The sequence below is a fragment of the Sphaeramia orbicularis genome, chromosome 13, assembly GCF_902148855.1.
Source record: "Sphaeramia orbicularis chromosome 13, fSphaOr1.1, whole genome shotgun sequence".
Classification (NCBI taxonomy): Eukaryota; Metazoa; Chordata; class Actinopteri; order Kurtiformes; family Apogonidae; genus Sphaeramia; species Sphaeramia orbicularis.
Genome location: NC_043969.1, coordinates 24,442,394 through 24,464,984, shown reverse-complemented (window position 1 = coordinate 24,464,984; position 22,591 = coordinate 24,442,394). Strand labels below are relative to the sequence as shown.

General features: G+C 35.7%; 3 protein-coding genes across 6 annotated transcripts in view; 1 reads left to right on the top strand and 2 right to left on the bottom strand.

Moving 5' to 3' along the window:
* The window catches only part of LOC115431464 (solute carrier organic anion transporter family member 1C1-like), a 45,315-nt gene extending 30,281 nt beyond the window's left edge, over positions 1-15,034 (top strand). For 2 of the 3 annotated variants that reach the window (XM_030151842.1, XM_030151843.1), the window contains exons 10-15: positions 2,387-2,582; positions 6,718-6,883; positions 7,503-7,675; positions 10,912-10,976; positions 11,145-11,262; positions 13,056-15,034. In XM_030151842.1, coding sequence (XP_030007702.1) covers positions 2,387-2,582; positions 6,718-6,883; positions 7,503-7,675; positions 10,912-10,976; positions 11,145-11,262; positions 13,056-13,293 — 956 coding nt within the window. In that variant the 3' untranslated portion in view covers positions 13,294-15,034. The remainder of the gene's footprint in view (positions 1-2,386; positions 2,583-6,717; positions 6,884-7,502; positions 7,676-10,911; positions 10,977-11,144; positions 11,263-13,055) is intronic. The other variant, XM_030151844.1, reaches the window with a different exon arrangement.
* Positions 15,035-15,360: 326 nt separating this feature from the next.
* Positions 15,361-19,655, bottom strand: bcap29 (B cell receptor associated protein 29). 2 transcript variants are annotated; one of them, XM_030151850.1, is made up of 8 exons: positions 19,548-19,655; positions 18,991-19,096; positions 18,763-18,863; positions 17,988-18,135; positions 17,740-17,875; positions 17,017-17,119; positions 16,749-16,849; positions 15,361-16,605 (listed from the first exon to the last, which is right to left on the bottom strand). In XM_030151850.1, the coding sequence occupies exons 2-8, from the start codon at positions 19,080-19,082 to the stop codon at positions 16,570-16,572; spliced, it is 717 nt and encodes a 238-aa protein (XP_030007710.1). In that variant the 5' UTR covers positions 19,083-19,096; positions 19,548-19,655; the 3' UTR covers positions 15,361-16,569. The 2 variants fall into 2 exon arrangements, with proteins under 2 accessions (XP_030007710.1, XP_030007711.1); XM_030151851.1 differs by having other exon boundaries at positions 19,604-19,654.
* Positions 19,656-20,340: 685 nt separating this feature from the next.
* On the bottom strand, positions 20,341-22,591 carry dus4l (dihydrouridine synthase 4-like (S. cerevisiae)). The gene is made up of 6 exons (XM_030151849.1): positions 22,274-22,591; positions 22,003-22,124; positions 21,685-21,802; positions 21,270-21,392; positions 20,873-21,099; positions 20,341-20,742 (listed from the first exon to the last, which is right to left on the bottom strand). Exons 1-6 carry the CDS (start codon positions 22,363-22,365, stop codon positions 20,477-20,479), a joined length of 948 nt encoding a protein of 315 aa, XP_030007709.1. The 5' UTR covers positions 22,366-22,591; the 3' UTR covers positions 20,341-20,476.

Below are 22,591 nucleotides of genomic sequence, written 5' to 3'. Positions count from 1 at the left end.
GCATGTTTGCTAGTTTTTATTAGTTATCGTTTTTTTCTGAACGCTTAGTTTTAGTTTAGTTTAGTTTTAGTTATTTCATATATTTTATCTTCCTCACCATCCTCTTCAAAGAAATTAGTGCGGCGCGAATTAGCAGGTTACTCTGGACACTTTATTTGGGGGTCAGGTTAGGGCAGCTCATTGACTGAGCAGAGACACAAATACATGTTCATTATGATGTATAAATTCCCTGTAGCAGGTTGGGTGTGTGTGTGTGTGTGTGATCCATACACAACGTCACTTACGTGAAAACAATGCGAAGATGTGCAAGGCGTGAGACGAGATGCACAAAGCAGCCAGCAGTTTAACCAGATAGAAACATATAAACCAGCTAACCAGCAGTTAAACCAGACAGAAACATATAAACCAGATAGAAACATATAAACCAGCTAACCAGCAGTTAAACCAGACAGAAACATATAAACCAGACAGAAACATATAAACCAGATAGAAACATATATATAAACCAGCTAACCAGCAGTTAAACCAGACAGAAACATATAAACCAGCTAACCAGCAGTTAAACCGCACAGAAACATATATAAACATATATAACCCAGTTCCTCATCAGTAAACCACACCTTAGCAGATATCTCATCTCTTAATCATCTCCAGTTCCATTATTAGCCAACTTTGCTTCAGTTCAGTTCAGCTAGCTGTAGCTAGTAACATCAAACGTTTTTTAACATTCTAACAGGTTCCATACCTCTGTAATTGGATTAGTTTTCATCCTCCTCTTTTCTCCTCTTCTAAACTGTGCAGTTCAGGGCTTGGAAGGCCTTTTCATGGTGGCGCCACTCTCCAGTTTTTAACTGGATGCTAGTTCAACACTGACTCTGCCCTTTAACTCCACTCTGTCTCTGTCACTCACGCGCACACACAGTGAGCGCAAAAAAAAAAAAAAAAAAAAAAAAAACTCGACCCCACGCATCACTAAAGTCAATCCCAGACAGGTCTCTGCTGCTGTGTCCCAGCTTCAGTCTATATGTTCCAGGTAGAGTTAGGACCAGAAGACGAATGGAAACCACAGTGAGCAGACATGACAGACTGTGACGTGTTCTATGGTGCTGCAGCTCAAACTGCTGGAGTGAAAGAAATCAATTTGATATCAATTCGACATTGACAAAGAGGAAAACGAAGGGAATTTTATACATACTTTTTTATACGTTTTAGTTAGTTTTGTAAACACACAATACAGTTTCAGTTAGTTATCGTTTTTTTCTTTTAATTAGAGTTTTTATTTATTTCAGTTAACGAAAATGTTTTTTTAATTTTAGTTTTCGTCATTTCGTTCGTTTTCGTTAACGATAATAACCTTGGTGACCACAGAAGTGACATCATTTTAGCACATTTCAGTAATTATACAGGTCTTACCCAGACATGTTTATGCTTGTAATTTATTATGTATAGAGGGTATGCACGTGATGTCACTGAGTGGCAGAAAGAGGGAAGTGAGTGGCAGTGTTGGCTTCAATACTGTCTAAACTTAAGAACAATATTTAATAAAAAAAAAATATATATATATATCGGTATAAAACACGTAATTTTATGATAATAAAGTCAAATACAAAAAGAATCACAATGTCATGAGAATAAAGTCATAGTTATAAAAAAAAATTATAATTGAACAAAAATGTCATTCGTTTATGAGATTAAAGTCGTCATATTCTGACAATAAAGCCATAATATTACAAGAATAATGCCGTAATTTAAAAACAGGTGGGAAAAATATCATAATTTACAAGAATAAAGTCGTACCCTGCTCGTACAAAGCAGTAGTATCTGTGCTGTATAAAGTACTTGGTATGAAGTAGACATAAATCTCCGCAGTACCAGTAGATCATGCATATATTCACTGGGGTTAGTACACGGTCTACTGTAGATGGACTTTGGATCAGCTGGCTCTCTGCCTAGTTTTGGACCCTGGTTGTCAGTAATGATGAAACTATGTATATTTGTTTCAGGTAAAAATAGCAATGATCCCCTACACTCTGGATGTCCGGATATGCGATTTCGGGCCACATGTCAATGTTCGTGGACCACTTGTTCTTTGGTAGCTCGTACGGATCCATGTCCAGTCCAACTGTCCTTAATTTAATTTCATATTTCACATTTTCCCGGTCTGGCTGTGTTTACTGCTATACTCCGTCATGTTGAGCAGGTTGGTTTTTGCCACTCAGTCTGATTTAGAGGGGCGTGGCCCAAGGGGGAAGTGACATATGTGCATACCCTCTATAGTGTATCTCTATCTATCTATCTATCTATCTATCTATCTATCTATCTATCTATCTATCTATCTATCTATCTATCTATCTGTATCTTTATTGTCTTATCTAATCTGTTTCAGGCGTGATCAATATCCCGGCTGTAGCACTGGGCATGTTTTCTGGAGGTCTGTTAATGAAAAGGTTGAAGTTGAACATCATGGGAGCAGCCAGGTTTGCCTTTGGCACATCGCTGATTGGGTACATACTGTCACTCTTCTTCTTTGCTATGAGCTGTGAGAATGCAAAGGTAGCCGGGGTGACACTTAACTACAACAGGTGAGTCATGAATAATGAGAATAATGATAATCAGGTTCAAAGTCAATAGAGTGTGACAAGATATAAAGTAATACAGGGTGTCCATAAAGTCTCTCAATAATTTAACAAATTTATTACAAAAGCAAATTAATAGACAAATCTGTGGAAACTATTACAAAATGAAAAGTAGATGTTGAAGTTTTTTGCCTCATTTAATAGACCTCTATATGGGCACCATTAGTTGCATGAAGCACACGAAGTACTGGATTTCTTTCCATGTTGGCTGTAGCATAGCCTTATCAGTGGTGTCAATGGCATCAATAGGCGCTTTTCCATTGACCCTCAAATTGCGCAAAAGTTTATGTGCTGGTAAGAGGTGGTTTTTAGGGTGTAGCGCAAATGGTGTATCATGCAAAACTGCAATTGGAAAGACCTTTTTCCGCAACTAGGGTCGTGTTACAAAAAAAAAAAAAAAACGGATGTTGACGGACGTGACAACAAGAGAAGAAGAAGAGTTTTAAAAGAAACATGGCGTGGTTTGTGTGGACACACCAGGAAACTGAATAATTTTTTAATTTAGTATGGGATAGAGGGGTAATATATAATAATAATGAATATATCTGTAAATCAACATGATATTTACGTTTGTTGCCATGTTTATGGAATGACTTCTCGTGTAATCTCGTGAGAATAAATAAACAAATCATCACATTTGTGGTTTTATGGGAAAACCGACATTACGTACTTCTGTTTTTTCGATGTTTAATAAATATTGGTAAAGTTTTACGCAGATGTCCAATGGAAAAGTGACTAGTGATCCTTTCCTTCAGATTGCTGATGTCCCGTATCTTTGTTCAATACATGATATTTTAAACATAACCCCATAGAAAAAATCCAGGGAACAGGGCAGTCCCTTCCAATCCACAGATCTGGAAATGTTTGATTTAGGAACCCACCAACATGCAGTCCCCAATGTGGAGGTGCACCATCTACCTGGAAAATCATAGTTGGTTGAAGGTCATTCATTTGTGGTGACACAATCTAAAGATCAAGGTAAACATTTGCAGTAACTGATCTCTTATTGAAGACAAATGCACCAATGATTCTATTGCACATGATCCCACAATGTGATTAAAAACTTGGATAACCACTGAATACATAGAACAAATCTGATGAATTTATCTCATTAATTGCTTTTGTAATTAATATTTTTTTAATTGTAAAGAGGCTTTGTGGACACCCTGTATAACAGATAGGTCGTTGCATTACCTTTACTACCATGGGTGAATATTGAATGTAATTTTTTTTTTCTGTATTATAATGATTATGATGAGTTTAGAATGTCTATATACAATAAGGTGTTTGTCTCCAATCTGGAAATGTTTTGGTGCTCAGATGATAAAAGAATGGAATGGTTGTTTAAGGTTAGTGTAAATATAGTCAGGTCCATAAGTATTTGGACAATGACACAAGTTGTGTAATTTTGTGTCTGGGTTTGAAATGAAGGTTGGACTTTCAGCCATAATTGAAGAGATTTAACAAAAATATCACATTAACCATTTAGGAATTACAACCATTTAAAATGTTAAATGTTAGTTAAAAGGTTAAATGTGGAGAAAAACAGAACTAGTTAGTTTAGCGTAAAGGCTAAAAATGTACCAAATTGATGATTTTGTCACTTCTAAACTCCTGTCTCTCTCATAGATTTTAATTTTTTAACTTTTTTTTTTTATTTGAGTGTCAGCCTCCTTCATGTGCATTGAAGGAGGCTCTTTGTACCTCATATGTTTGAGCCTCTGAAAATGGAGGACTGTGTTTTAAATGGTTGTAATTCTTAAGCCGTTTTGTTGCTGAAAGTCCACATTTCAGTCACATAAGTTGCTTTATTTCAGAGTCCATTGTGCTGGTGTACAGAAGCAACATTTGTGTCAGTGTCCAAACATATGTGGATGTGGCTGTGATGTAGCTGCCTTTGTTTGGATTAGTTGTTTAATATTATATGCAAGCTATGTCTGTGCTCTGGCTTTGGTTTTTTGTTTCTTTGTTGAATAATGGTGTTTTATAAGGCCATCATGGGCGAAGCATGTGATCTGCATGACACAAAAATCAATCAAACAAAATCACCATTACAGTGCACTATAGGAACAACATGCTCATTATATTTTGTTATTGTAAATGTTAAAAAAGCATTTCAGTGATAACAAATGTAATATTTTCATCTGCAGGGGTGACAGTACAGTGTATGTAACTGCCTAATATTCATCCAAAATCTAAAACTGAACTGAGTAAAAGGTAAATAAAGAGTGAAAATGTGGAATGGCTTTAGGGGAAAGTGGTTTGTAATGAATCGTTTTTCTAGGGAGAGGCACACATAAAAGAACTGCATGACAACTACTAAAATAACATGGAGCATGCACACTGCTGTGAAACATTATCACAAGCTTCAACCCAGCCAGAAATAGCTGAACAACTAAACAGCAGAAGCCTTTACCCCCCTCTGTGTGCCCAGTGCACTGCTGGGTCTGAAATCTGACGTTCAGAATCAAACGCAGAAACGAGGGGACATTGGTAATAAAACAGATTAAACACAACCAAACGGATGAAACATTCTAATTAACCCAGAATGAAAGTGATATCTCTGACAACACAATTAACAGCTAACACTGCAAGTGATAAATTGTTTTTCTATTTCCTTAGAGCTCATCAGGTCTGTAATTACTTTTATACAAGAGTGAACTGTCTTCAGTATATTTTCGTATGTGAGGAAGGTACACGTCGCAGCTTCCAAATGAAAGCAAATCACATGATGACCTCATTTTGTTTTAAGTTTAATGGTCTATATATACTGTATGTTTACTTACATGAAGTGTGTTCTGTATCATCAAGAGTAAATGAACATTTCCCTCCCTATATCATTTTCTACCTGATTCTTCCACATTAGACTATGTAAAATATAAGCCAGCACATGCTGTTTCCTTAACCCTTAAGGCCTTTCGTGGCAGTTCCCAAATGAATTTTTCTGTCTATTTAACCTTTCCTAATTGATTTATCAATATTTATTATAATATTATCCTGTGAATTTTGCATTTTTCCCCAGTGAAAATCATCTCTTGTCCTGTGTTTAATTGACTAATCATGTAGATGTTCATTAAAGTGCAGAGTGAAGTCAAATGTTGTTATATCGAAACTGAAAAACAGAAGAAAAGGTGACTTTTTCAGTCATATACAGCATTAAATAAACATAAATCCAGATTCTACATCCACTGTCATTGATCGAACTCCATGGGTTTTACTGATGAATCAATGCTGCAGAAGATGATGTTTTTTCCACGTTTACTACGGAGCCTCTGAACGTCCAAATGGGTCATATCTGATGACCATGAAAAGATGACAAACTGCATTTTACACCAATTATTTACATGTATTGGTAGGATTACTAGATCAACAGTTTAGATCAGTACATGCTTTTGGTTGACAGTGGATGTTTGGGTCTTTATGGGTTAATGTTTAATGCCATTGTACTTCACGTTGAATGCATTAAAGGTTATGCTGATCTTATGTCCTTTACACAGACTATTTATTCCTTCATAAAACTGCTAGTACAAAGACCTAAACAGCTACCGGTGAAGAAAAGCAGCTACTGATAACCTTTGAACTTCTAATCAGAGCAATACTTTTACATAATTCAGGTAAAATGCAGTTTCTTTTTGGCAGCATCAATAATAATAGCAATAGGTCTTTTTTTTGGATGTTCAGAGGTTCCGTAGTGAACGTGGAAACACTGTCATCTTCTACAACATTGATTCACCAGTAAAACCCATGTAATTGCACAAATGACAGTGGTTGTAAATGTTTGTTTTTACATTCAGTTAATGACATATTTTTATGAAAAAGTCACCTTTTCTTAAGTTTTCTCCATTTTGACATAATAACTTTGGAATTTACACTGAGTTTGAGAAAATATAATATAAGAAAATACCTGCTTTTCACTGAAAATTGAACAATGTACAGGATAATAATTTTAATACATATAATAAATAAGATTAATGTAGAATGTGGAAGTCATCACAAAAATAGGGTTAAAAGTGTATATATTTTTACTTTTACATACTTGTTTCCTACTTCTTTCTTGTCTTTTTGTCTTTCTCATGTTTAGTTTGGAAGGGATATCTTATGACAAACACTCTGTGTTTACGACCTGCAACTCAGGCTGCTACTGTTCAGCGACTGAATGGGACCCAGTGTGTGGAGAGAACGGCATCACATATGTTTCTCCCTGTCTCGCTGGTTGCACCAGCTCTGTTGGCTCAGGGAAAAACACAGTAAGTTGACAAGGTACTAAAATTATATATATTTATGAAGAGAAACAAAGAAGAAACAAATGGTGCCAGGCACAACAAACCCTGCCCTTGGCACATAGTTCGCCCATTCTAAGTAAATGGGAAGATTTGAAAAATCCCTAAAATTTTTTTACTTTGACCTACTTTTCCCAAAAGTTAATTTGGTATGAATTCAACCAATAGTTTTGCTGCTACAGAAATTTTGCCTATTATAAGTAAATGGGGGGGGGGGGGGGGGGGGGGGGGGTTAAAAATTTATTAAAAAATTGAACTTTGACCTACTTTTTCGAAAATGTAATGACATCTATTCTGCATCACTTGTAATCTATAAACCACATTTGGTATGAATTTAACCAATTGTTTTGCTAGTAGAATGTTAACAAACAAACTGAACCAAAAACAATACCCCCTGTCTCCCTTGGGGGGGGGGAGTAAAAACACCTGCTCCCTTTTTCATCAGTAATAAATGGTTGCATATGAATGTTTCTTTAGTGAATCATTGTATTATATACATGTATTGTGTGTGTATTGAGGTATTTTTATGTGTGTCTTTGTTCTGGTATACATGGTCACATGTATGCGACTATGCATGTCTCTCCAGGTCTTCTCTAATTGTAGCTGTATTGGTGTGGATGGTAACTTTACAGCCAGCACAGGTCAGTGCCCCAACAAGGATGACTGCGACAGGATGTTCCCGTACTTCCTGGCTCTCTCTGTCATCACTTCCTTTATCATCTCATTAGGGGGAACACCAGGATACATGCTGCTCATCAGGTCAGATTGAGTAAAAATCCTTAATGCATAGAACATCAAAGTGTTTCCTTTTAATAGTACTGCTCTCAATGGTATATCTGTATTTGATATATGAAATATAATGTGTTATAGACAGCTTTTTTTTTTAAAGGAAAGGCATCGATCACTTATATACTGTTTACATTTTCAGTGTTAATCCATGAATCAAATGTGCCTGATATGCTTATTTCCTGAAATCATGAGAAGTAAATGTTTCATTTATTTTCCCTTGAGATGAAACCAGGATCAGAGCATTCAGAAACAATTCTCTGCTTCATTTAAAGCTGAGTAACATTTATTAGTAACATATTTTTGAAGGTTATATGTATGAACAGTAGATCTGTTTAAAATGACACGTTTTAATGGAATCATATGATGCCTCAAGGTTTAAAATCCTGTAATATGACAGTGATTCTTCGGAGGACATGGTAACCCGACCTCTTACACCGATGAAGAACAGGCTGTAATTTACTGCTCATAAATGAGGTCATACAGGCTGTTGAGTCTCAAACTGCCAAGTGGAAAAAAGTCACACACACTTATAAACAGATTTGTGCAGATGCAAATGATGACCCATCAAAGTTATACATAATGAGTGAGAGGATGGTGGAATGGTGCTGTTCGGGTTCAGATGCCTTTGTTTTAGTTAAGTTTGAAAAGGTTAAGATAATAAATTAAAATAAACTCACACATTACGCTGACACATATTGAGAGTAACTGTACACTCTAAGATTTCTATTTTCAATCAATTTTAGCAAATATGAGCGGGTTAGTGTGATGTAACCATAAAAACTATGTATCAGATTCAGCAATTAAACTTATTAAAAAAAGGTTTTCTTAATTCATAATTAAATGCTTTTCATAAGTTTTATTTACTATTTTATACCAAACAAAACAAGTAGAATGCCTCTTAATAATTAATTTGAGGAAACATTTCTTATTCTTTTCTGGTTCTTTCACATTCTCTGATAAATCCAGACTCATTTTTTTAATTAAAAGTGGTGCAAATGTCATTTTAAATGATGAGAAACTAACATAAATACAAAACTTACATTTTAGCAAAAATGTCTGATGCTTTAAAGCAGGTTTGTGAAGGAGTTTTGAATTGCTCATCTTGCTAATTCATATTTTTCGCCAACCCATTAATGACAAAAATCAATCGTCAGAGGTTGAAAACATGAAGTAAACTAACTACACACTCATGATGATCATTGCTTTGTATATGTACTCATGTGTCTCAAGGGGTTTGTGAGATAAAAGGTTGATTATCTGTAATTTTTATGGAAACATTCATCCAAAGTTTTGTAGTAGATTGCTGAGATTGGTATTGCTGTTTTATTTTAGTTTTAATATCTGTAGAACATGCATACCGTGTTCTGTTGTTTTATGTCATGTGCAACACACCAATGTTAATGGTAAGACTGAATTAGATAAACTGATATTACTCATGGACATGAAGCTATTTTAAGAAAATAACTGCAAAAATACAAATGATTATAAGTAGGTTATGGTCTACTACTTAATTATACAAGTCTCTAAATAAGCATTAGCATTAGCTAGTCTGCCAACTTTCCCTCCACATGCCACTTATCTGTGTTAAATATGCGTTGTTTTAATAATAGCAGTTCTGTTGAAAGACATACATGCACACATGCAAATCTCCTGCAGGATCTCCTAAAGCCATATCAGCTGATCCTGTTGGAATTCACTCACGTCACTGGACTGATATTAGGTTACTAGCTGTGTTTCTATGACTTATTGTACTGTGTGGTGCGATTTCTTTCATATGTTTTCTCAACATCTGAATATTGTTAATTTTGGAGATTTTTGTCAAGAGAATACACTCTCCTTCCTCCAATAAATTTGACATAAACACAAGTTAACCTGCCTCATAACATTAACCCATAAAGACCCGACATCCACCATTGAACAAAATCATCTCTTGATGTAAACCATTTGATACCTGTTGATTCACTAATCCTATCAATACATGTAAATAACTGGTGTAAAATGCAGTTTGTCATCTTTTCATGGTCATCAGATATGGCCCATTTGGACGTTCAGAGGCTCCATAGTGAACGTTGAAACACCATCATCTTCTACAACAGGGGTTCTCAAACTTTTTTTACACCAAGGACCGCTTTATCATGAAAAAAAAAAATCACAGACCAACTAACCAGCTGGCCAGTTTCCCACTCCCACTCTAAAAAAAACAAATTAACTCTGCAGTATATTACAAATGGTGCTAACAGCTCGATGCAAACAGAATGTCTTTGCACCTTGTTGCTAACATTGGTCGTCGTTTCTCCAGCTTTTCTCTTCAGTCACCGATCCATTATCGTATTTTAGAACTGTTCAAGTCACTCTTCATTTCGTTTCACTCTCCGTTTCTGATTAGTTAACTATTCTACTTCATTTCCACCACAATTCACAAGTCACGAGAGGTCTTTGATATGACAGTAGGCCACCCAGGTAACCTAACTGTATAGAGATGATGACACAAAACATGTGTTGGCATAGACAAATTCAATAAAAGTCTACTCTTAGGCTTCTTTTGGCTACATTTGATTTGCTTTTAATTTAGAAAACAATTATCTGTACTCGTAACTTTGCTTTGGAAGTCAGATGAGGGTGATTTGAGAAACTGATATAAATTTGACTTTTTTATGACATCCTCTCATGGACCACTTGGGGGACCACACTTTGAGTATCACTGTTCTACATTGATTCACCAGTAAAACCCATGGAGTTGGATCAATGACAGTGAATGGGCACACTGGGTTTATGATCAGTTAATGATAGATTTTGCTAAAAAAGTCACTTTTTCTCCAGTTTTCTCTGTTTTTGATGTAATAACCCTCAACTTTAATCTGATCTTTTATGAACATCTACATGATCAGTGAATTAAAAAATAGGAAAATACCTGATTTCCACTGAAAAAGCACCAAATACAGAAGATAATATTAAAATAAATGGTAATAAATCACTTAGTAAAGGTTAAATATAGAGAAAAATTTATTAGGGAACTGACACAAAAGTAGCAGTGGGTCTTTATGGGTTAATAATACTTAAAGATAGTTTTTATGTCCTACAAGATGCAGCTTCCATTCTGTATGTGTTGGCTTTAGAATGTCTGTTTTTAGGTTCAAGCTTAGTGCTAAAATGATCTAAGTAGTTTTTCAAGAGTGCCTGTCAATGATATTTTTTTTCTCTTACAGATGCATTAAACCACAGTTAAAGTCATTGGCCTTGGGTTTTCACGCTCTGGCGACACGCACTCTTGGTAAGTCTTTTTCAAACCTTATCCTCTTATGGTCATAATATGTAGAGGTGAAACGGGTTTTGAGTTTCACTACAGATATTTGTCAACTTTATTTCGATATCTGTTGTTTGTATGGACCTGAAAATGCTTGTGTAGGGTCCTCTGCTTCACTGTGTTTTGAATCTACAGCAGGGATCCCAGCACCCATCTATTTCGGAGCGATCATTGACACAACATGTCTGAAATGGGGCCAGAAGAGGTGTGGAGGCATGGGAGCCTGTAGAATCTACAACACCACAGCATACAGGTACTCCCACATGCACCTGTTCATGCCTCATATGTCACTTTATTGCCAGGGTGTCAAACTCATTTTAGTTCAGGGGCCACATTAAGCCAAATTTGATCTGAAGTGGGCCCGACCAGTGAAATAATAACTTAGTAGTATATAAATAATGTCAATTCCAAACATTCCTCTATGTTTTAGGGCGAAAAAAGGGAAATTATTTGATGAAAATATTTACATCTACCACCTATCCTTTAAAACAATGTAAATAAAATGAACAAACTGAAATTTCTTTAGAAAACTAAGTGCAATTTTAACAATATTATGTCTCAGTTTATGATTTACACATGTAAACTTACAGATCACAGTGGATCTACAAATACACAAAACATTTAACATGCAGAATATCGGTAAAGTTGCACTTCAGACGTTTCAAAATGTTCATATTTGTTCAGGTTATTCGTGTTTTTGTGAAATGATAGTTTGTTTTAGTGTAAACAGAGTAAAATGACATGAAAATGTTTACAGTTACAGATAGTATTTTACTGATCTGACCCACTTGAGATTAAATTGGTCTGTATGTGGAACTTGAACTAAAAGGATTAATATCTTCAGTGTAATTTTTGCATTTCACAAATTCATCCTATGGGCCAGACTGGACCCTTTGGCGGGCTGGATTTGGCTTCCGGGCCACATGTTTGAGACCTCTGCTTTATTGATTAGATTAGATTAGATTAGATTAGATTAGATTAGATTAGATTAGATTACATTACATTACATTACATTACATTACATTACATTACATTTGATTCGATTCGATTTGATAGATTTGATTTGATATAGATTAAATTAGATAGATTAGAACAGAACAGAACAGAACAGAATAGAATAGAATAGAATAGAATAGAATAGAATAGAATAGAATAGAATAGAATAGAATAGAATAGAATAGAATAGAACTTTATTGGACCTTTAGGCAAAGCCCTCAGTAAATTGAGGTTCCAGTTGCAGCACAACAGCAGATATACACACAAGAAATACTACAAGAAAATAGCAAAACAGTAACTCTAAAAAAGAAAAACAGTATTGAAAAAAATAGGCAAATGCACATCGTAAAGTACTAGAAGAAACAACAAGTAGCAAGGTGGTAAAAATAAAGTAGTAGAACAGGTAGCAGTAAGAAAAACTAAATTACCAGCAACAAGAAAACAAACATTGCACATTTGGAATAAGCAATAAACAGCCTAAACAACATTGCAGCACAGAATATTCCTGGTGTTTTATGAGATATATATTTATATTGCTGTCTCAGAGCTGTCTGTCTCTGACTTATTTGAAGCAAATCAGAGCAAATAATACCACTACAAGCCTTGAAGTTGCTCCTGATTCAGTGTCAGGGGAAAACAATGCACCATAAACTCTGAAGAAACAAGATCACTGCTTTTAAACTATCGCTGCCATCTCCTGTCTGCCATGGGCTTCTGTTATGATGATAAGCAGAGCAGATCCTCATAAGATATACTTCTGTAGCTCTTAACAATGTGCTTTTACTAATAAAATGCAAGAAATACTCTTTGTTATTGTTTTGGAATTTTTTTTTTTTTTTTTTAAAAAGGATGTAAACAAGGAACATGTTGTTGAAGAAACTGATGTTTTTGTCAAGAACACATTGAGAACCATTGATAATCATTTTCCAGTTCTGGATTTTGTGATTCATGAATAGATGCTTGTGCTTGTGTGTTTTTAAATAGATCCCTCTCGCTCTGTCTATTCATCTCCTCAAGGAAAATATGATAATTTTATTTTTACTTTTCCAGGATAGCATATCTGGGCCTGACTCTGAGCCTGAGGACTATCTCGTTTGTTATTTGCATCCCGGGTTTCATTCTACTCAGCAGACAGCTGAAGAAGGAGGAAAGAAATGCCATCCACGGCACTCTGGCCAACGGAGGAACAGAGCTGGAGGCACTCAGGAAGCAAGAGTTATTGATGTGTAATTGTGACCAATCACAACAAATATCAGACAACAGCACTGACAGGGAGACACGGCTGTGACGGATCCAGCAGAACTGACCCCTCCTCCAGTCACATTACAGATCAACACACACGCGCACGAATGCACGCACACACACACACACACACACACACACACACACACACACATACACACATATGCAAAGACTGACTGTACACAAAAAAATAAAAGATATTTGCAGGGAATTACATGTCGTATCTGAATAACTAATATGAAGCATAAATTCTATATTTGTATTACTGGACCTGTGAAGGCTTTATGAATTTGACAGAAGGTTAATATTGCTGAGATATTTCTTGAATGTACATGCTGTTATTTTTCCTTACAAAGTCAAACAATTTTTTTTTTTTTCAGTTTTAATGGTGGCACAAAAGAATTGATGGGAATTGTGTCTTGTGCAAACTACTGCAAAAACAATATAATTCTAAACACCAGCAATGATTAAGCTGCCTCTTTGGATTTTTCCTTTAAAGCAAAGTTTTTCTTCCTGACATCACTGTTCCTGAAGAGAAAAAGAAAAGTGGCCTTACAAACCAGAGGCACAAAGCTAAATTTAAACAATATACCAATATATATATGTATTTTCAGGAGGAAGATTAGGCCTTAAAAAGATAAGTCCAGAGATTATGATGGTTTTAGTTCAGTTTAAACATGGAAAATAAGCAGGTTGTTGAGGAAGTACATGTATGAACATGTGTTTCCTGTGTGGGCGTGGCAGATTGGACGTATGTGCCTCATTCACTCAACAGTTACCTCTGTGTCATGTGTACATCATCACTGTTGCTGGATACTACACAGCAATTTTGTGACGTTTTGTCTGGATGATATCCACATACAGTTTTATTTAAGACTTCAGTTACGCTCAGAATGTAAGATTGATGAGTGTCGAATACTCGTGTTTTGTCTTTACTTAAATCCCACAGTTACATCTGATTTTATGACAATTTGTGTTATTAACAAGGAAGTATTTATTCAAGTGTCCTAACATGCTGCTGTAATATCAGTTATGTCCACAAGATGGCAGTACAACATGCATATTTATTTTTATCTGAAATCAGCCTCAAACCCTTTAACCTGATGTGTAAATGTGAGGAAATGTTTTTATTAAAAACACACAGTGCACTGAATTTTTCTTTGGCACCAAGAATTGGCTTTTGGCATAATTTATTCAACAATTTCATAGTTGTACACAGCTAACTTTAGCCATTTTAGTAAGAAACAAATGCACAGTATGGAATACTTGCTGTTGTGCGCTGCAGACTATGTGTTTTGCTTTGAATGAGAGTCTACAATGTTTACATGCACATTCATATTCCATTATATTTCCATTTATAACAATACAGTATTTAATGTATTAAGCCTTAATCCAAATATAGGAGTTTTAGGTGCTGTTTTTGGAAATACATATGAGATATACATTGGTGTTTCTACCAGTTTTGGAAAAACCACCCACACATTTGTCTTATTAGAATATTTTGTGCATGTAAAAGGATTGTGTTGTTTCACTGTGTGTGCAGAAAAACAAGTACCAAGTGTTGCTAAAGTGTATATGCTCTGCTTCTGTTACCAGCCGCTGCTTATCTGTACGTATCTCTGCTTTTCTGTTCTACTTGGTGTCTTGATGTATTTCATGCCTGTGATCTGATCATCCTGGTTTATACTCAGGTTTTCTATTACTTTCATTCTCATAAACAGCATCATCCCAAAATCAGAACACATTTCCTTGAAAAAATTAAAAAATCAAATGAGTCATGCAGAAGACTACTGTATCTCCAGACAACTGTTGAGACAATATCGTCTTTGTAAAAGTTATATTATTGTAAGTTTTGGCAATTTAACACTGTGTTGTGACTATATTGTCTTTTGGAATCAGGTTCCGTTTCAGGCACAGGTGGCCAAGTTCAGATGTAGAGATGAATAGTGATGTTTAGAGAAAGTGAGTCATCTCATAAATGTAAGGCATTTACTTGCATTAGAGAAATCAGAATGTAAATAGTTTTCCTTCATTATTTTTGTAAAATTTCAAAGAATAGCTTAATGTTACACAAATAAATATTTTAATATCCAATGAAATGTTTTGGGTTTTTTTTAATTTTATTTTAAATAAAAGTCAAATACAAATATTCAAAGCATTGAAACATTAGGAAACATGTTTTATTACAGAAAATCAACTCCTGAGGCACTTCAACCAGGTGTCTGTCAACAGCAGAAACATGACACAACTTAAGACTTTTTTGTTTGCCATTTTATGCCCAGAAAATAACACACTGATGCAACAATCATCAAAAAGATTATAAACCACAAAAAGTGCCTTTACATCAGGTAAGAAATACAACACAAACCATACAACCATTTAAATGATTCACACTTCAACCCCAGTGAAAATGTAGAACTAGAAAAAAAAATACAAGTGAACAATAAATGCAATTTAGAAAAAACAAGATTTCCTGTGGCTCAAATGCACACAGAATTTTAATTTGAATGTATTTTATGTGCATTTTGAAAGAGATTTTGATTGCTTTATATTCACAGAAATACTACGGTAAATTTTCTGTGACGTGTTTACAGTATATTCTGATGAAGGTAGAAACAAGAAAGCAAAAAATGAAGTGGGTGTTGGTTGGGAATCAATATTTACCGTCTTCATCTAAATAAAAACATAAAATGGAATACAAACAACCCATGATAATTCGTTGAAGTGCATCTGTACCTGCAAGTGCCCCCAGCATTCATTTACAATATCAAAGGTCAAAGTGAGTAAAGCAGCTACAGAGACACAAAGAAGCAGCTCTAGTATCAAAATACATTCACAGCTGTTTACCACAGTAACGGAGAAATTAACTTTCAATCTGAAGTGAACGGTCATGTTTACACCGTGTACCCAGCTAAAAAAAGAACAAATCTAAAATAACTGTCATTATTGCATATTCTTCTACATACTGAGTGTGTGTGACTAGGCACTGGCTGATTGTGGATTGAAATCTCTCCAATTACCTTACAGTTAAATCAGTCTGATAGAATGCACACTTAGAAAAAACCAATCCTCTTAGTCACACTGTGCCAGGAAGAAATGTGAAACTATCAGAAATCCTCATTCCATTTACCCCCGCTGCATGTTTTAGTAAAAATTCAGCTTCATGCTTTAAAACCATAACTGATATGATCCAGAATCTGCAAAGTCTTGCAGAGGAGCCAACCCTAATTATGTGATGCACGGTAACACATCGTGTTACATGCAAGGAAGCGTGTGTAGTGGCTTTCTTGTGTTTTTTTTTATGATAGAAATTTAACAAAAGCTAGTCATCCTTCTTGCTTCCATCATCCTGAAGATTCTGAAAAGAGAAGATGGATACATGTTAAGTGAATAGAATTGTTTCCATTTAAGCCCAACTACTAAACTGTTCACCTATTATTTGTTATGACAGTAAATGTTATAAAATTGAATTATTGTGCTGTATTTTGGTCAGAGTCTCACCTGAAGCTCCTGGTGTTCTCTCAACAGCCTGTCGTATTCCCTGGTGAGACCATCCATCTGCTTCTTCATTACATCCGCCTCCGACTGAGACTTTGCCAAAGCTGAGTGGACAAAAATCACATATCACCGCAAAGCATCTTCATCTACTGAAACTCACAACTCTTGATCTAAACTATCCCAAGTTGAGAGAACAAAAACACACTCAAGTATGTGTAAAAATAACTGCAGTATTTAGAAGACATATGTGGACATCTGTACAGGTACTAACCCTCTCCTGAGGCGTTCAGCTCTTCTTTAAGTTTGTTCAGTTCCTTCCTAAGTATCTCCATTCCTTCTGCAGTGGCCTTGTCACCCTTCCCTTCCATCAGAGCCTGAAATACATCAAGTGATGTGAATCTGAAGTAAAGAAAATGGAACTGCAATTTTTAGGAAGAAAAGAAAATGAGAAATACATATGTATGATCATTTCATCCCTGCAAAAAAAAGCAAAGCTAACGGTGCCTTAAGTCTTTTGCACAGTACTGTACATGAGTGTCTCATATAATAGTGGAACAGTGATCACATGCTATTCCCTGAGTTGTAAAAAGTACGATGTACCCGTGTTGTTTTGTTTCTTTACTTCGTGGTGTTTTTGTTGTTATTCATCCCCCATTAACAGAAGACATCTTCATTATAAATATAAAAATACAAATTTAAAGTCTTTCAGTCCATTACACTATCACTGTATGAGAACATTAAAAAAAAAAAAAATATATGCAAAAACCTTTAATACAGCACAACAGGTAAATATCTGCCACTGCCATCAGTGAAAAGATTTTATATTTTAAATGTAAATTTTATATACTGATGCCATTATTGGACAATATCAGCAAATATCACCTGATACCCATGTCTAGCTAATATCTGATACATTCGTGATACACCATCCCTATTTATGAACAGTGTTATCTTTGAATCTTTCTCCAACCATTGTGATCCCTGTGGAGCTTACCTGTTTCAGCCGCTCATTGTCCTCTATGTATTTCTTTGCAGCCTGGTTAGCACCATCAGCCTGTGCCTGAAGAGCAACCGTAGTGTCAGACACTGATGCCAGTTGGTTAATCAAAGTAACCACTCGCTTCATCACCCTATAAAAAAACAATAATTAATGGAAACAGATATGCAATGTCAATGAATCCACTGACAAAAATGTGAAGGCATTAATAATAATGCCTAGGTGGCCTTCTGTGTGAGACTCACAGCCAGAGGAAGACAGCAAATCCTGATATGTAGAGGTTCCTCTGAGCTCGGAAAAGCTTCATGTGCAGGTGATCAACCATGTTTGGCAGTAGCTTGGCATCTGGACCAATTTCTTTGTTTGAATATTTCCTCACCTCACGCACTGCATCTGAAGTAAAAAGGAAGATGACAGAATATTTAACTGAACACATATTTTGTTCTGTGTACTGCCTCCTTAAAATATTTACACTGGATGTCTGATAGGTTTTGTATTGGTTTTAAAATCAATTATTAATTTATAAGGGGCTATGAAACTTTACTTAAACACTTTTTGGTCTACTGACAATCAGGTCCCTCAAATCCTCTGGTTATTTTCTTTTTATGGTTCCAAAAAGCTTGGGAAACTACTGGAACAGCCTTTAAGAAGATTTGGCTGGATCAGAAAATGATGTTTGTAAACAAAAACTCAAATCCTATCCATTTAGTCTGACTTTAGTGTTTTAATAGACCTTTATTTTCATCATTTTTCCTGTTTGGTTTTATCTGCATTACACGGTTGATCACTACCTTTGATTTCATTTTACAATTGAATTATTTGTACTTTATAATTCCGCTAAAATAGATTTAATAATGATGTAATATTTCAGAATTTTCTTTTGCTTGTATCGTAATTATTTACATCAGATTTTAAATATCAGTCAATTGTAAAACACTGGAATGTATTTGTCTGAAAGGTGTTATATCCATATAGACTGACTAATTAACTGCAGCATTGGGTAACCAATGTAAAACTCACCTAGGAAGAGAACAATGAGTATGATGATCATGGTGAGAAAAACTTTGTTCCAAAACCTTGACATGAAACTCCAGATCCTCAGCTTGAAAACTCTCTGCCACCTGGATCCACATGAAGAAGCATTTAAGTACAAATGTACAGTGACAGTTCAGGACAGTCACATTTGATTGTCTGCTTGTGTTATATTTGGTTGTAGTGACTGTAAGACCATGCTTAAAAGTAACCCACCCCCTGGCTGAGATGAATGGTAAGCACAGGATGACAAGAACCCCAATCTCCACATACAGGAACAGGGCCACAGCAGTCCATTGCAGCGTCATCTTTAGTTTTGGGCCTTTCAGGAAAATGTGCGTATGTTAGTGCAACTTCCAACCAAAGCCGAAAATAGTCTAGAGTAGAAAGCTAGCCTAAACGGAGGGAAATTCTCAAAACTTTTATTTTCCTTTCGACAACAAAACCCCTTCTGTTGAGATAAAATATTTAAGCCTTAGTCACTCTGTTCTCTTTGCAGCTTACATACCTTAACACAAAAAGAGACATACCCATTAGGCTATAGAGCATGAAATAATGATTTAAACATTTAACATAGCCAAATATTCGTCATTTTTGTATTATTTTAAGTCCTTTGTTCATGCGGTAAACGAGTACTAAAACTACATACTGCTGCGTTAAATCTTCCTGACTTCCTGAACTACAAAGCTAGCTTAAAACAACGAATTTCAAGAGCGCTTAAAGCTGATACTAAAACTCATATGACACCTTGTACAAAAACACTGACAACTTACCAGCAAACCGCCAAATTACTGACTAGCACAAAGCAAGAACTTAGAATAAAATTAACGTGCACAGCGTTGACCACTTTCCCCACACTTCCGGCTTCTTCAGCTCGGCGCGTTTCCGGTTTGTCCTTCAGAATAAAAGAAATTATAGCATTTAGTCGAGGATTATTGAGATGTATTCACTGGACACACCGATAAAATTGCATGGATATGGATATAAATGTCATTTAACAACTAAATTACCGTATCATATAATTCTACTGTTTGTTATCACAAATGTGTATTCACTCCACTTAAAACGTTATCTTTATTTTGAAGGTCAAGAAGCACTATTCCGGTTTTAAGATCGATTAATTCTACATTTACACACTATCCGTATTATCATCATATATGGTCATGATAAGGAAATAAAGTACCATTTTGCTGATTTTCTTGCTGTTAGCTGATGGATAGGCAAACATAAACAAATAAAACAGCAACTGAAGAGGCATGATTTTAATGGGATGATTAGTTTGTGTGCTACTCTATTGAATGTTTTATTTTTTTTCCCTTTTGGTTTGGAAAATAAAATTTATAAATGATTTGTAGGCCACCACAATACTTCCTTTATATCCAAGTATTTTGTCTGAATAGACGAGACAGGTTATATCTGATGACATACTGAATATCACAAACATTTCAACTTCTGCTATTTGGATATATTGTACTCAGCTATAATGTGATTTTGATATTTCAGTTGATTGTTCAGGCTGAAGATACAGACATTTACATTCACACAAAGAAGACAAGAGTCAGGATGTACAGCTGCGCCTTACTTTATAAAGAAGACTCATAACAGTGATATAATTTACATTTGTATTTGGCACAAAAATATTATAAAAAGAAGTCTATAAAATGTACAAAAACAAAACAAAAAAATCCACATTCCACTATACTCATGCTGCCATATCTTGCACTGTCCCGTATGTGTTTTGGAGGTAGTCCATTACAGCTGAGGTACTGGACAGAGAGTTGAACACTTTTCTCTCAGGCTGGGAGCTAACCCTCTCCAGCATGTAGATAAGGTGATGGTGGAAGCAGGTGAATGGAGTTCCATGCTCTATGGAGATATCCACCCAGTCCCATATACACTCCAAAGGTGTATCCTCATAGCCAGCAAACATGGCAGGGTTAGCAAGCAATCCCCGTGCAGCCATCACTCCTTAACAGCAAATCAATCAAAACAAATAAGAAAGAAGACATAAGCAGATCCATTATGACAACTGTTGAAAATTCATGAGTGCATTTATTCAAGAGTATGGATTTGTTATACGCAAACAGGGCAAACATACCATCAACACCAGTAAGCTGGTGAGTGGACTCCACATCACGGAGGTACTTTATATCCCCATTAGCAATGACAGGGATGGCTACACTGTCTTTGATTGTTTTTATAGCATCATAGTGGACTGGTTGGTGGCGTTCTTCTGCTGTCCGTCCATGGACTGTGATCCATGACACCCCTGCTGATTCCGCTTTCTGGCACAAATCCACTGTCTGCCTGAGGTCCTTGTGAATTCTATGATAAAGGAAAATATATTTGTCTTTTACTGATATTACAAGCTCTAGCTGTAACTTATAAAATCACAGTATAATGAGACATTGTATTTATTCTGAAAAGCTGAAAAGGAAGCAAAATCTGGGCACACCATTCTACTATCAGTTACATTGAGCTCTATCAGACTATACCTTATTTTGATGGACGCTGTATAGTTTGGATTGTCCACCTGGTTCTTGACAGTTCTGACCATTTCTTTGACTAATTCCGGTTTGTTTATAAGGCAAGCACCGTATCCAGCTGACATGGCCCATCTGTAAATGAAAAATATACAAGACCTTGTAAGAACAGCATCATTAAAGCAGCTAATGATTTCAAAACATACTCCAGGCAAAACATTTCTCCTTTATGTTTGTAGTTGTACTAAGTCAATCAATTACAAAAGATGTTCTAAAATAGCATCAAAACACCTAATGGTAGAAAAACATTGGTCTAAATCAGTCTCATTTAGAGCTGTTAATTAATTGCGAATTTAAAATGTAAAAACAAATGAGTAGGAAGTGACTGGAGGCCAAATGGATCAGAGCCAACTGTTAGAAATTGCACCTCTGGGGGCAGCCACAGTTGAGATCAACTCCATCTGAGAATGGTGCTACGACACAGGCTGCATCGCCGAGAGTCTGAGCATCATGGGCAGCAAACTGCACAATCAGAGGCCTGTCACCTAATGAAGTAAAAGAAAAATACAACAGATGCTGAAAGTCAGATTTATCACCTTGCATCACATTTTAAACACAAATAGTGCCTACGAAAATATGAGCACACCTATAAAAGTGTGTAGATATTTGCCAATGGATAATGGAATTGATCTTGCAGATAAGGTTGATGTACTGTTGCTCTTAAAAGTGCAATGCTACTACTCACGCTCACTGGTTGTGAATTCACTGTCTCTGGCTTTAACCGATCGCATGAAGTCAGCAGCCACTATCATCGGAGTAAAACATATATCACAGTTGTACTTCCTCACCAAAGATCTGAAAGCCAGCCTGTAAAGAAATGTATGGAGATCCATGTAAACAAAAGTTAGCAACACATGTATCCAGTTAGCTGCTGAATCTGTTTAACAACACTTAACTCATTTAAGCAAAATTTAGAATAATTGCGTTGTATACCGAGATGACGACATCCAACTTACTTTGAATATCTAACCATCGGGGCGCATACTTTCACCACTTTTCCTTTCTGAAACATGTCCATGACACTGGTATTACCGTTAGAAGTCTTCATGTTCAGCCAGCAGTGATGTCGGTCAGCTAGCTAACAAGCTAACCGGACAAAAGTTCAAGTTACGTAAAGAAAATATTAGTCTTCTTTCACTGCCATTAAAATCAAACGTATGTATCACAAAACACTATCCTAAGAGGAGCTGAGTTTACAACAAATACAAACAGTGTTTTAAGCATCGAAGTATTACAAGAGATTCCATGTTTCCACCACCATGCGGAAAAGTGTG